The sequence below is a fragment of the Pipra filicauda genome, unplaced genomic scaffold (genome assembly GCF_003945595.2).
Source record: "Pipra filicauda isolate LSUMZ 115617 unplaced genomic scaffold, ASM394559v2 scaffold195_size2193078_pilon, whole genome shotgun sequence".
NCBI classification, from domain to species: domain Eukaryota; kingdom Metazoa; phylum Chordata; class Aves; order Passeriformes; family Pipridae; genus Pipra; species Pipra filicauda.
Window position 1 is genome coordinate 609,639 of NW_024104304.1, and position 15,256 is coordinate 624,894.

General features: G+C 38.7%; 1 protein-coding gene across 15 annotated transcripts in view; it reads right to left on the reverse strand.

Moving 5' to 3' along the window:
- DST (dystonin) overlaps positions 1-15,256 on the reverse strand; it is a 306,949-nt gene that overhangs the window by 18,382 nt on the left and 273,311 nt on the right. For all 15 annotated transcript variants that reach the window (XM_039380429.1, XM_039380420.1, XM_039380416.1 and 12 more), the window contains 7 exons: positions 14,390-14,545; positions 13,961-14,167; positions 12,170-12,289; positions 8,420-8,589; positions 6,277-6,436; positions 5,036-5,230; positions 3,706-3,834 (listed from right to left, as the gene is read on the reverse strand). In XM_039380429.1, the coding sequence (XP_039236363.1) occupies positions 3,706-3,834; positions 5,036-5,230; positions 6,277-6,436; positions 8,420-8,589; positions 12,170-12,289; positions 13,961-14,167; positions 14,390-14,545 (1,137 nt within the window). The remainder of the gene's footprint in view (positions 1-3,705; positions 3,835-5,035; positions 5,231-6,276; positions 6,437-8,419; positions 8,590-12,169; positions 12,290-13,960; positions 14,168-14,389; positions 14,546-15,256) is intronic.

A 15,256-nucleotide genomic window follows, 5' to 3' on the forward strand; every position in this document is an offset into this window, starting at 1 on the left:
AGGTAATAATTTCAATTAGATGCTGAAAAAATTTGCAAGAGAAATCCAAGTGCATAATCTGGACAGTCAAGGAGCCTCTTGATTGCTCAAAAACATTCCACTTGCAAAAGGCAAGTTTAATTTGCATGAGAAAAGCTTAAAATGTTTAAAAAGCCTATTGCACAGAAAGTACTAAACACAGCTCTAAAACCTTTATCCCGGCTTGCCACTCCTTAAAAGCCTACCACTCTCTAAACACTTGGAAGACACATACCCTTATTAAAAAAAACAAAGGAAAATCACAGCATTTAGAAGTGCTGTAAACGAACTATATGATGGTTAGAATCACTACCGGCAACATTTCAATGACTTGGTTTGTCAGTTACAGAAATCCTTCATAATAAACTATCGACCTCCTAGCAGAGGCTGGAAATGTCCAACTATAATTACACGCTCAGACAAGATGACAGAGGAGTTCAGGAGCAGCTATACTAAACTAACACAAATGTGAAAACTCAGCAGCTGAGGGGGAGAGACACAGCAAGAACAGAGACAGCTAATTAGCCATCTGTTTTCAGAGGCACTGCCATGTGGGAAAAATCTTGTAAAAGCAAAAGGATGTTTACAGTTTTAGGCATCCAAGCTCATAGCCATTGTTATTCCTATGATGGCAGGACCACAAATGGGTGCAGGGGGGAACCAACAGGAAAAAAACTGAAGGAGGACTTTTGCCATCCTTTCTATAGCTTGCATTGCTTCTATTTTTTTTTCCAGCCTAAATGTTCTCTTAGTGAGAACCCTTAACTGGAACTGCCAACATCTCTCAGTGTCTAGTTGAATTTTTTTGAGCCAAGTCAGATCCTAGAAAATTCAAAATCACCAAAACATTGTAAAAATAGATTCTTCAACAGGTCATAATGACATTATTCTGTGCCTTAACAAAGTATGAAACAAAAGTGTAAAAAACAGTCTCTTCAACTTTGTTCTAGAGGGCTGGAATATGTAGGCTCCATATTTAAAGAGATTTGATGTTAACTGATTTTGATTTAAGCTTAAATTATTGTCAGAGTTTAAGACCCAATCATAACAGCAAACCTCCTCTCATAAAAATGTGAGTCCTTAGAATATTTCAGTTCAACATAGTTTTGGAAAAGTTGAAGTGGGTTTTAATGAGATTACCAAAATAAACCAAGGCCAGGAGGAGAATGAGCAACTACATTGCTTCCCCTGCCCAGCTATACTAGAATATCTCAAAAATTAAATCTGTGATGCATTACATACAGCGTATTAAGCTTTCCCTCAGTAAGGGATGAACTCAATTGTGTTGAGCTCTGTGGCAATCCAGTGATACAGACACATTAACAAGAGAGGAGATGGGATGCTTCTCATTCAGCAGTGCAGTGTATTAATCCACTATAGATCTCAGTCCCCAGAGAGGAGGACGAGTGACAGAAATCTCTGTCTGAGATAGTAGAATTCACTAAATCATGTGCATTATTCAAGAAAATAAAATCAGAAATAGGCAAAGATGGACCATTTGGATAAAATATTGTCGAGAAGAAACCTTTCAACACACAACTGAACACAAATGCAGCAAAAGTATTTTACAAGAACAACAGTGACAAAAGGAATATATATTTCATATTTATGTAAATAATTTCAATAACGTATTTTTATATTAATATTGCAGCATTATAATACATAATGGTATATGGTGTAAAAGGAATACATATTCCTTCTTCCCTGATTTTCTGGTTTTTTCTTCTTGAAAGCTAATGTTATAAGCTTAAAAGGAGAGATCACTTATTCAAGGAAGACCGAGTGAGTGGTAAAGCAGTAGTGCCATAATCTCTCTTAGCTTAACAATTTCTCTACTTCTATTCTTTAGCCTTTAAGAAGAAAATGTGTTTGGGAGAACCTCTTACAAAGCCTACTAAAAAAATTTAAGTACAGTACAGCCACATCTAACACTGAGGCTGGTTGTGTTGTGCTAGCAATCATCCTTCCCAGCTGGGACAGGGTTTCTCAGAGACAAACTTTGCTTTGCTTTGAGGTTCGAAGTTATGCTTCAGCTTTGGCAGCACAATTTGGAACTTTAGTACAGAACTGTTTTGTTAATCCATCTACAGTGCAGAAGAAGAAATTTAAGATTTTTTTTCTTATTATATTCTCCAGCTAATGAATAGTACCCAGTTTCCAGGGCCCTAAATTAAAACTGACAACTTTTTCAAAACATTGCATACTAAGTACATTGAAAACTCCTTAGTTAGGAACTGTTAAATAGTTGTATCTTGCATGCACTCCTCTGCATAATAGCATTACCAAACTCAATTTAAACAGGATGCTTTTCCACTCTCCACTTTGTAAGTTTTGCTCTAACTTTCTTCGGAGCAATGATGAACAAATCCATGCCTTAAAATTGGTTCCCTAACACTGTGCACACTACACTCTTGGAACTGTTACTACTGCACTTACAAGTTTTGCATGGGCTTAAATGTGGATGTTTGTAGCCTCTTGTTTGGAGAGTGAAAATATGACCTCTACGCTCTTTAGTTAGGCATTTTCCCATTTCATTACTGCAAAGTTAGTTTGATGGCCCACAATCTACTTTCTGCAGTACCTATGCCACTGCAGTATTTCAGTACCTAATGCTTATCAAGTATGACAGCACGCTGTTTTACCATGACAAAAGGTTAATGGATGATAACATCATTCTGCTGACATTTACAAATGACCTCGAAAGAAAAGTATACGCCAATTTGATCAATGGTGCTGAGACGATAGATATGCTTTTGCTACTGTAGCCATCTGTGTTGTAATTGCAGGCATCATATACTGCACAGAGGGGTTTGAATCTGTCTCTAAATGTTTACAGCAACTTTCTAAAGGCCCATTATTTCCTCAGTAAGCCAAGATGACTCAAACAAGAGCCCAAAACCAGTATAGACATTAAACTATCAACTACATTAAATTTCTAGATTCTCTTTTATAGAAAGAGTTTCAAAAAACAACACTGGATGCTGGATATAACTACATGGGTGTGGTAGTTTGGTCTAGGCCTTCCTTGGTGACCAGTTTGTAACCAAGGAAGGGTCCAGATTTACCAAGTATTCCCTACGATTTTTACGTAAGCTGGGCTATAAGAAGAAAGGAGGAAAGGCCTTCGGTCTCTTTCCTTCCGGCGGCTTGGAGGTGCAGGTTCCCTGCTGATAAGTCTGTTGTGTTGGGGAGGGAGGCCTGGTAAGGCCTTGTCAACCTTGGGAGATGGAGGTTGCCACTGATCATTCCAGCGTGACTCTCCGTTGTCCCAGGGAGAGTAGTAAGATAGTTTTTTTTTTTTGTCAATTCTTTTAGTTGCTAGATGTTGGGCTACTAATCAAGATATATATATATTTTATTTTGGTTTTCTTCCTTTTCCCTTCCCCCTTCCCTTTCCCTTGTGAAATTGTATATATTTCAATTGTATATAACTGTAACATAAGTGTAAATATATTTATATATATATTGCTTTAGCTGTCTCTCTCGTTTTGGTTTTTCTTGGTTGTTTTTCTCCCTCTTCTCCCTGAGGTTTGGGGCGGGGGGACAGACTTCTTGTGGTAAGGTTTGGAGACTTGGCAGGGAGCCAGCTTCAAGCCATATCAATGGGACAGACTGCCTCCTTTCTTCTATTTTACCCTCTATCAGACCAATTAGAATGAAGAGGATCCTTTTCATTTTCTTGCTTACCCTGTGCTGCTCTATCAGTGTACGCAAGGCCTCTTCATCATCTGGAAGGATGCCATGGAAACGAAGAGCCTGCTCTGCCTCTGCCAGCCACTCCAAAAGGACATGAACAACAGAGTGGAATTCTTCTGCCTGTTAAAATACAAAAAGTCATGGTCACTCATGAGGGGATCTGACAGACACGCTGCAGCTTACCCAAGGAGACTGAGCCCACATTTAAAATCATTAATCACACAGCAGTACTGGCACATTATCTTTCCATTAAAAAGTCAATGATATACAGTAATACATTTTCATAACTGTAAAAATAGCTCATGCTTCTCAAAAAATTATAGGAAGCCTAAAAGCCTGTTCATGCTTTTAGCCATCTGATTTATAGTGTATTTGCAGCTCAGTTGTGAATGTCATGCCTTTACACTGACAAATTACAAGGGAGGTGCTTTGCTTTCAGGGACCAGCTGGAAAGATGAGAACTGTATTTTCTGCACAGCCTAAATCACCAGTTAAGCAAAATGAATTGACAGCCTGTGGGAGAGTGACCCTTTTATGTCTAGAAACAAGAAAGATTCACCTTTGGGCACAGCCATATTCAGACACAATTAAAGTTTGAGGTACCTTAGGATTGTGTCTGCTGAGAGACTGGAGAGCTGGACAAACCCTGGGAAAAGCAGAGCAGGAATTTTGTACACAGTGGATACACTGCTATTGGAGGAGCCCCATCCTAGCATCAGTCCAAGCTAGTATATCTTCAGAGAGCTGTACATCCATATTATCTCAGGTTTGGAAACAATACAGATAGATCTATTTGTTTGGGATTGGTACCAGACAGTATTGACATACATAGACTGTTCTAACTCCTGAGTGCACTTAGCACAACTACTTTTTCTGCAATGTAATTCACTTTGCATTGTAATTGTGCCAATGTAAACAAGTTCAATAGAGAAATTTACTTCTTTCCAATAAGGCACAAAAAGCATAAATACGATTGCAATCTCCAGCTTCTTGTGAATGGGGCATAGTTCTTAATCATCCTTCATGCTTGACTGCAACTTCAGTGATTTCCTTAGATGGTAAGGTCTTTGAAACATTTGTTTTGCATTTGTGGTAGAGACTAATAATAACATTAATAATAAATGCTAAGAGGCACTATTTATGTGCCGTGGTAAAGGGATGGAGACAAGGTAAGCAATGCATGAGCAAGAAATTAGTATTTTCAAATGAAATGGAAGTGAATGACATTAAGTGAAAATGACATTAAATTTTTGGTAACTGGACTGCAAGATATTTTCACTAGTTCTCACAGAGTACACGTAGTGACAGTAGTGTTCCTTACCTGCCGAAGAGCCTGTTCCAGTCGTGTTTGCTTGGATACTGACAGGGCACAAACTGTCTCCCAGCGAGTGCTTAGCTCCTGCATTTGGACTTTGACCCAGGAAGAGTCATCACGACTGCCTTCTATCAGCTCCCTCGCAGAACGCTTCAGAGCCTGGACACTACTTGTTCTTTTTCCCAGCTCCTTCTGGAAAACCTAGGCACCACCAAATATATTTGAAATGTTTAACTCATTGAGGCATACTTATGCAAAAAATAACAAAAAACTACTGGTTATGAGAAGAAATCAAATAAGAAGAAATGTTCATATTAGTAGATGGAACAAGCTCCAGTTACATAAAGGAAGCTCTTAAAAGAAGATACGGCAATTATAATATACCATGCCACTGACTACAACTTACTTGTGATACACAATGGGATTTCAGAAGCAATTGCAGCATATTGCAGCCTAATTTTTATAGACAACCCATGTTTCCAAACACTTTTTTCATGAGGGACGAAATCTTCTCCTCAGTGGGCAGGAGATACTGAAAGTCAGTGGTGGATGAACAGAAGGACCTTTACCTCATGATCTTCCCAGGCTCCAGAGCTCTGCCTATGTGCTGCCTTTGCAATACAAGTGACTTCAACAGTCATTTCTTCTGACATACTGAACTGCAAAACTGGGATTCAAAGGCAAAGTCCAACATCTCCTACTTACTCTCATCTCCTAAACCATTTCAGTAAGAAAATAGTGCAGCTTTCCGATGCAAGCTTCCTGGCTCATGGTCTAGTTGAAATCTGTGCATAACTTAAGCATTGCAACTACTTTGCTTGATAAATATACAGCAGCCCCACAGGTCTGAAAGGCTGCTGCAGTCATGACAAGTGCACTGGACATTTGGTTAACAGATGGACTAAAAAAAGAGCTGTCTGCCCCAGAGTTTTCCGGTAAAACAATTTTTGCCATCTCTTGCTCATAGACACACATTTATAAACGCGTACTTGTGATTTGACATGATATTCATAAATACACAGGACAGCACCATTAAATGGACTATCTCAATGGTAACTGGTGTCAATGAGTCACTAGGAGCTGTCCTCTTTCATGTATGTTTTATAGCATTTTCTATTGTTGATTACGTTTGTGTTACAAAACTATTCCATATTTCTAAAAATTACAGAATAGTCAGAGATAAAGACAGCATTAAAATGTTACGCTTATGAGCAGTACAGTAATTAAAAAAGTATTTTTGGAATTACCTTGTGATTGTCAATCAGGTTCATCACTAAATCAATGTCTCCATGTACTGGCTGATCTTCTGCTAGTTGAGGTTCAATTTTGTATAACCAGTCAATGAGAGCTTGCAGAGCATCAGTAAACTGTCCCGAAAATAACAGGGCTTCCTCCAGTTTATTTTGCCTGGGAGGGGAAAAAAACCCCAGAACACACACACAAAATAATAATTTATACATTTTAAAAAAACATTTTCAGCATAAAATAACAGAATCATAGAATCATGACAGTTAGAAAAGACCAGCAAGATCATTAAGTCCAACTGTTAACCCAGCACCACTACGTTCACCATAAACCATGACCCCAAAGTGCCGCATCCACACATCTTTTGAACACTTTCAGGGATAGTGACTAAGTCACTTCCCTGGGCAGACTGCTTCAATGCTTTACAACCCTTTCAGCGAAGAAATTTTTCCTAATATTCAATCTAAACCTCACTTGGTACAATTTGAGACAGTTTCCTCTCATCCTGTCATTTGTTACCTGGGAAAAGAGACTGATCCCCATCTGACTACAAACTCCTTTCATCTAGAAAGCAATAAGGTCCCTCCTGAGCCTCCTTTTTCCAGGTTAAACACCACCAGCTCCCTCAGCCACTCCTCATCAGACTTGTGCTCCAGACCCTTCACCAGCTCCATTGCCCTTCTCTGGACACACTCCAGCATCTCAAGTTCTTTGTTGTGAGGGGTTCAGAACTGGACACAGCACTCAAGGTGTGGCCTCACCAGTGCCGAGTTGTCAGAGACTGAAATATTTAATGACTTACACATTCTAAGATCACCAAAAGACTTTTGCAAACTGGAAAGAAACAGCTGCTCACCCAGCAAAGCCCACCCCTCCCTGAACACTGCCAAAGGGCCTTCAAATCAGGTAAGGGGGTGCCATTGTCCAGCCATCCTAGATGCAGATGAATAGCTGAAGCTACAAACTGGATGTCCAGATAACGGAAGAGGCAAATCCTGCGAAGTGGGACAATCCCTCTTATCATGCCAATGTCTTCCCTTTACATAATTCTGTACATCTAGCCTCGGCTATGCACGTCAAATATCGGACCATGATGGATCCTGAATGATGCTGACACAATATGCCTATTGTGTCAGAGCTGCAGCTGCAGCTCTTTTACAAGATGTCAGAGAATCAGTGCCATGTCCCATGATACTATCCACTGTAAAACTCCCCGCCCCAGGGAGGTACAAGGCGTTCTCATCTGAGCTAGAAGTGTACAATAACTCATAACATCTTTGAGTTTTGGCGGGGGGGGGCTTCTCCCAGCCCCAACGGATCAAGACCACCACTTCAACCAATAGACATGGAAGCTGCAACTATCAAGTTTCATAGCTGGATCCTGTGGGTGGTGACTATATATAAGTCTTTCCATCCTTATCCTTTCTTTCCCTTTCTCTCCCTTATGTATTTCCTTAAGTGTTATCTTTATGCTTTAATATTGTTATGCTTTAATAGCACTATATTGCTATGCTTTATTGCTATAGGTGCTATAACATTGCTGTGCTTTAATAGTGCTATACTGCTACGCTTTAATGTTGCTATATTGCTATAGATGATAACACCCAAAACAGCAACATACCTGTTCACCTTTGAAACAAAATTGTTCTAAAATAAACCCTACATATGTATGTTTACAAACACAGATTATTCAGTGTCATTTCACTCTAATCCACCCCAAGGGATTTATTAATAAGAACCTGGGTTACCCTCCCCTTCTGGAGCAGGGTGCAACACGAGTACAGGGCAACGATCGCTGCCCTGGTTCTGCTTGCCACACCATTGCGGATACAAGCCAGGATGCCATTGGCGTACTGGGCCATATGGATATGCTGCAGGCTAGCGTTCTGTCAACCAGCACCTCCAGAGAACTTCAGTCAGTTTCCCTTTTTAAAGGACTCTTCCTTCCCCTCCCTCCCCCTCCCCTTCTTCCATACCAAAATGAAAGCATGCATTTACAGTATTTTACTGCTTTGACACTCTTAATTATCAAACAAGCTAGCCACTCAGGTTTTACTTTTACACAAAAAAACCCAAAACAGAAGCCAAAAGAATTTTCCTAAGCATTTCTCTTATTTGATTAATAATTAGAGAGTTTTCATTTACCTTTCCACTGACTTTCCACAAATTGTATCCCACTTATCCCTTAGTTCACTCAGCATATCATCAAGTTTCAAATTGTCATCAGCCAAGGTGGTTTTCTCTTTCAAGGAACGTCCAGTTCTATTCGTGGTATCATACACAGAATGTTTGGCACCAAGAGATTTCTGGAATTCCTACACATACGGAAGAAAAGGAAAAAACCCATATATCATTAACTGCTTACAGGCCATTGTTAATTAATTTTTGACATACTATTTGCAATGTTAATTGTAAATGTTGCTGCAAGAATATTTTAAACTTACTGCAAAATTTCTATGCTAGTGTCACAGTGCACCTGAAATTACGTGGGGCCTGACACTGGCAGACCCCTGCTTTTTGTCCTTCTCTGGGAATGTAGCTCTATGCCTACTGGAATAACTTCCACAAAATCCCTCCTTCGGTGAGGGCAATGATTCCTGTCCTACCATAATATTCCCAAATTTCAGCAAGGGGTGCCTGGTAGTGAAAGAACTGCTACTTTGGGAGCCATTAACTGAGCATTCTTCACACTACATTCTTACAAACTAGGATTTCAAGCCACTTGTAGAGCTCTCCAAGAGCTACAGAGGTTATTCTGGTTTAGCTCAACATGGGCAAGCTGGGAAACCTCCAACCACAAGCCTTTAACTCTCTTAAGGTTGAAACATACTATAATTGGGAACAACTGTATGCCACAAGTGTAGATCCAGGCACAAGAAGTCAGGTGACAGCCCCGTAACTCAGTTTGTGCTAGAAATCAAGATCACCAGCAGGTTTCTGTGCCCAGGGACTTTGAACAATGGCAGTGACACAGCAGTTGCATCTGCCTGCCAGCTCTGACAGGTCCTTCTGCACAGACCCTCTGGAATTAACCAACTGACAGAGTAAATAACTATATAAAGGAACACTTCCAAAAGACAACACCAGCTCAACACAGCAGCTTTGAAATGGCAGAAATGCTTGAAATATTTTATTTCACACCTTCATGAACCACTAGCAGGAAATCAGTTTAAAAAATCATAAATCGCAAGTGTGCTTTAAGGAAACTCTTATATATAGAATCAAGTATTCTTTTTTCCCCCTTTTTTCTGTTACAAAAAAAAAAGCAACATTTGCTTTGTAATTTAGTTTTTCCTCACTGTCCTTTTGTTTTCCTCATATAAAACAAGGAAACAAACTTCAAGAAAGAATATAATTGTCAAGTTAGCACTAGAGTAAAAATAAATAAGATATTCAAAATAACCAGCTTTTTATAAAAGTTCCTTCAATATAAACAATACGTCTATGCTTCTTTTATTTGATGGGGTTTGTTAACTACTTAACACTACATGCACAGTGTTACTGGATTTGCACCAGGAAATACAATTAAATTGTTGCCAGAGAAGGATCATACAGGAAAAACAGATTTAAAGGTGAGCAAAGGGTTGCAGTCATGCAGTTCATTCCTTGAGAGACTACATCATATCTTCTTTCATTTGATTTCACAGGCGTGTAACTGAAAGTAGATTTTAGTTTAAGCTGCCAGCAGCAGACAAGTAAGTTAATTACTGAGATTACGCTCATCTAGCTACCTTCCTTCTAAGGAAGATGGGCACATACAGATAAAATTAGCCAGGTTCATATAAATTTACTGTAAGGAACACTCAGCATTAGCACAGGAATAGATTGGGTGACCTAATATTGCTTTTTCCATTCCTGACTCCTAAAAATGAAAAAAAAATTCTGATAAACAGACCATGAATAACCCCCAAAAGTCCCTGGCAACACACTAGATATGAGTGAGAGAGAAAACATATTATCTTGGCTTTTCTTTTTCAGGGACTTTTTTTTTTGGCAGTAACAGCTGGCAAAAAGCAAGTCCAAATTATTGCTTACAGCACGCATTCAATTTGGATAGCAAAATCTTTAACTAAATGGAGCAAGGAAACCTTCAAGGCTGGACAGAAAAGACAAAGACAGACACGGGGTATTATGTGGGAGTGGAAGGAAAAGACTCAAAATACAAGGAAGGACATTGCAGTGCTGGGAGGTTTGACAACTCATTAAAAAACAATTGAGTTGATTTCTTGAGGGGGTGGTGTTTGAAGTTTGAAGTTACAAAGTTCACAGAACTCCCTCTGTCACACACATTCATCTTTTTTCCTCCAGATCACCAGTTTCAATCCTTATGTCCCTGTAGCACATTTCATCCCATTCCTTAACAAGATTCGAGCAACTCAAGCAGAAATGCTCTGCAGGCATTTTATATGAAAGAAGCTATATCAATGACAGAAAGGATGAGTCTGCCAAACCACGTGAGGAAGCTTGGGTTCATAAAACCTGTAGGTATAAGGTAAATATCAAGTTTATCAAGTTTAACATTTCTGAAGAGGGGAGAAGAATACAGGTAGGAGAAAGTCCTGAAAGGACCTCAAAGCAAAGTCACAAAGTGTTGACCATACTCGTTAGGTAAATATATATATATATGAATATATAATGAAAAAGAGGAGTGAAAGGATTAGAAGATTAGGAGTCAGAGGAGACAAGAAAGACTGTCCTAACAGCAAGATTCCCCCTTGCCAGTTCCCATCACCAACTTCAAATTCTGGCAACAGCAGCAATCCCAAAACAAACTGAAATTGCAGAGTCAGCATAACAGAATGTCAACGTAGGTTTTATCTAAAAGTTTTAACAGCAAACACAGGTAAACTACTTTTGCTTGACCAACAGTCAGCTTTCTCACAGACTCATGCAGTAACAAATCACTAATATACATGACAAAACTTGTTGGAGGTAAGAGCAATCACCAGAAGCTACAGCAAAAATAAAAAGTTAGATATGTAAACTTTTGGGGATATTGTGCAGAATGAAAACATAGGAGTAAATAGAGAACCATAAAACTGACATGAAAAGTAAATATGTGCCAAAATGTAGAAAATGAACAGTCTTTCAATACTCTGTCTCTGATGAAACTGCTCCATGAGAAATCTTAAGACACAATCATATCTCTGAGGATTCTATCACTCACTCACTTGGTTCTCAATAATATATTATGCCAGACATTTTAGAGAAGTAAAAATGAAGACTACTTTAGCCTGTGCTAAAATGAAGACTACTTTAGCCTATTGCTCTGTGTCTGCTAAAATTATCAAGCTTTTACATTATCATTACATGTCTGAAAAGCCAGATGAATGAGGGAGATTTTTACATTTTCACCTACAACAGCTGGGTTTGTGAAAAGGTGGTTTCAGAATTTGGAATCCCACGAAGAGAAACCACCTGTGCTATTAATAGTGTTACTGTATTTTCTAGGGGATTTCATTATCATTTCCACTTGACATAAAAAGCAACTGCCAATCGAAATACAAGATTATTTTTCAGTTTTGAATTCATTCTGCAGTATTAAAAGGAAAATCTCAACTCAAATAAGTGGATGGTAAATTTTTGGTATAAATACTGAAAGAAAGCCCCTTCAGAAATTCCTATTCTGAAATGGTATAAATCTGCTTTGCAAAGTTTCCATGATCCTGTATTATTGTCTTTCCTCTTCATTGTTAACCATTCCCCCACATATCAGGTACTGTGAAAAGTGTTTGGTTTTTTTTCACTCGGCCCCTCTTAAAACACCATTTAATTTGATGTGAATAAACACTCCATTGCAGCGAGGCCACAAATCTACTTACTTTGCTGATTGATCAGCACAAGGCTGATAGACTTACCTACATTTCACTTGGCACTTTGCATTTCATGACTCACCTTATGCTGTGCGAGCTGCATTTTTATTTTATCAGGGTCATTTGCAATTTCAAGATCTGAGTCCAGAGATTTCTCCGACTCTTCCAGCCATTCCATAAGTTTGTGCCAGGCTTCATGGAACTAAAGAAAAGTGAGATTTGCATGGATTTTAAAATTCACTGGTTCATAAAACAGTTCAATAACATTAAACTCCAACCAAGACTGGCAGACTTTGACAAGATTTGATGTGTTTTTTCTCCCTGGTCTCTTAAACAGAACCAGTTAAACCACGTGCCCACTGTATTTAGCTTCCCTTCTCCTAAGTGAATTAGCAACCTTTAATGTACAGGATGTGCACACGTAGTATGCATCTGTCAGAGACATATTGGTAACATCTGTTGATGTGTTGGCCATTTAGATTTCTACATTTTTAGTAATGGATAGTAAATACAGAAAGAATGGGGATTAGCTATTGCTTATATAGGACGATAGCAGTAAATCACTGGGGAAAACTTCTGTCTGGATGACTGCCCAAGATTTTCCCTGTAACACCCCTGAATGCTCTCATTATATCAAATGCTATCTTGACGGGCAAGGAACAGATTTTTGATCTTCCTTCCTGTTTTGATGAAAAGAGCACTTTGGGGAAGGAAGCAGGGAAAAACTAAAGATTCAACAAGCTTTCACAAAGTGGCATCCCTTTGGGTTTTCATTTTCCTAAGTTGGTCATTTCTCTCTCTTTTGAAAATTCTTCTTGCTTGGGCTGCCTACACATGAAAGCACAAGAAACTAGTTCAGAAACTTCTCAAGGCTCCTAGACCCTGTTGTTCAGGGCTGTTGATTAGGCCTTGACACTGGTAGCCTTCAGTACTCCTTCAACATTCTACATAGAAAGTTGTCATCTTAATAACACTGTATTCAGCTTTGTAAATGGATATTGAGATGAAATCCATCTCGTTGCAGAACTGCTGGGTGTGGGAATGCACAAGAGAAATGGTTGGAAAATAAGTAACGTGATTGGCTTATGGGCTATTGCTCAGAGAACTTCTTGCTCTATGAGCTGAGTGGTGGTAGTGGTGAACACGGGAACATGGTTTGGCTGTGAACATCACCAAATCTTGAACGATCATGTTCACTTGAATAAAAAGAAGCTAGAATTTCCTACTGCCATTTAAACAGATTACATTTCTCTCACACATTTTGTATCTTCTCATTTATCTTTCTTGGTGAGGGAAACATGTATCTAAGGAAAAAAACATGAATGCTTCCCAGTGAAGAAAATTGTGAAAAAAAATCCAAAACAACACCTCTCCAGGTTCATAAGGAAATAAATGGAGATATATTATTACACAGAAGATATTGGTTCAGTAACTAACATAAGAGATTGAGTGATAAGTGATGACTAATAATCAGGGCACAACATAGACCCAAGATGAAAATACTAAGGAATATTCCCACAGATTAGTGAAAAGGGGTCATCACATTCTTTAAAATATATGGGGTTGATTGTGAAACTTCTTTCTGAGGACAGATGGCACTAATACACATCTGGAATCCATGCTGTTACTTTCTTCTTTCAGACTGTCCTGTACTGCTGACAGAAGTCACTGCTCGGGTTGAAAATGACGCTTTCACCTCCCAAATGAAGTGCTCTATGATTGAATCACAGAAATTGCTCCACTAACTCAACACTGTCTGTTACACTAAACCCAGGCTCGCTTTGTAAGTGCTTTAAAGCACCATATTTGTCAAGAATCTGGACGCAATTACAGCTAAGTTCAAAGAGCTGTAAAACAGCTGTTGTCCCATTACCTGTTTGGCTCTTTTCCTTGCATCATCCAAAGCTCTTCCCCTTTCAACTAAGCGTTGAAATACTTTTTCCCATCGGCTCTGTACACTAATAAGCAGATTCTTAATAAGGACAACGTCCTGTTTCTGGCTGAAATATTTCAAATGTGTTCCAGTTTTGTCCAGTTCTATGATTTGATCTCGATGAGAGTTCACTTCTGTGGCAAAAACCTTGGGAAAAAAGGGAGAAAATTACTCAATACTGTGTTGCTGGGTAAACACTGAAAAAACTCAGTCTGATAAAAAATGATATAGTGAAAAAGACTATAAAATGTAATTTTAAAACAAATTAAATGTTTCTCCGAGTGCCAGCATTATAGGGTTCATTTGGACATTGTTACAGTATCTCCACAGAGTGGGAGAAAAACATTACACATCTGTGTCTTTACATACCTTGTGTTCATCAATTTGAAATAAGACAGTGTCCAAGATAAGACTTGGCCGAGAAGCTGCAGTTAGAGTTTGCTCAGCCTGAGTAAGCCAGTTGATGAAATCTTGAAGTGAGTTGTGGAACTCTGTTGCTAAACTGAGGGCTTCTTCCAGTTTGGTCTGTAAAGATAGGTCATACTTTAATAGCAGTTGATACTGTGCAGGGGCTTCGGCCAAGGAAGCCATTTTAGTTCAGCACTTTACAGTAAACCATTTTAGTTGAGCATTTTAAAACACTTTTCCAACTTAAAAGTTTCTGAGTTTTAAAATAACAGCCTACATTTGAGCATATTCAAGGAGATGAACAGAAGAGTAACAACAAAATTATCTATGACAGATGAATAGAAAATACAGCACCTAGTATCAAAATAAATTTTTTCACATTAGAACATATCTTCTACTACTTAATCCTAATGGGACATTAGGATACTAATGGATTTATCAATTTCAACACAAAACCAGTAAAATCTCAGAAATCTAAGGTGGCAGTGCACTTGAAAGAGCCTCAAGGAGGTCATCCAACTTGCACTAAACAAAGAATAAGTTTTCCTAGACCACTTCTTTTTATTAAAGCTCAATTGTCATTTTGGTGTTGTCACATGTGTGGTGCATATCAGTGAAATTATGCTATTGTTCTGTTAGAACAGAAGGTAGTCACTTGAAGTAAGTGGCAAAAGGCCAAGAGTTTGGGAATTTTAAGAAAAAATGGATAAAAACTAGAAAAAATAACACAGAAATTCTGTACTGAGAAGGAGGTAAACTTGAGTGATCATTGAGTCTCTCCTGTCTACGATTATTGCAATAAAAACTGGAAAAGCCCTAGTCCTACTA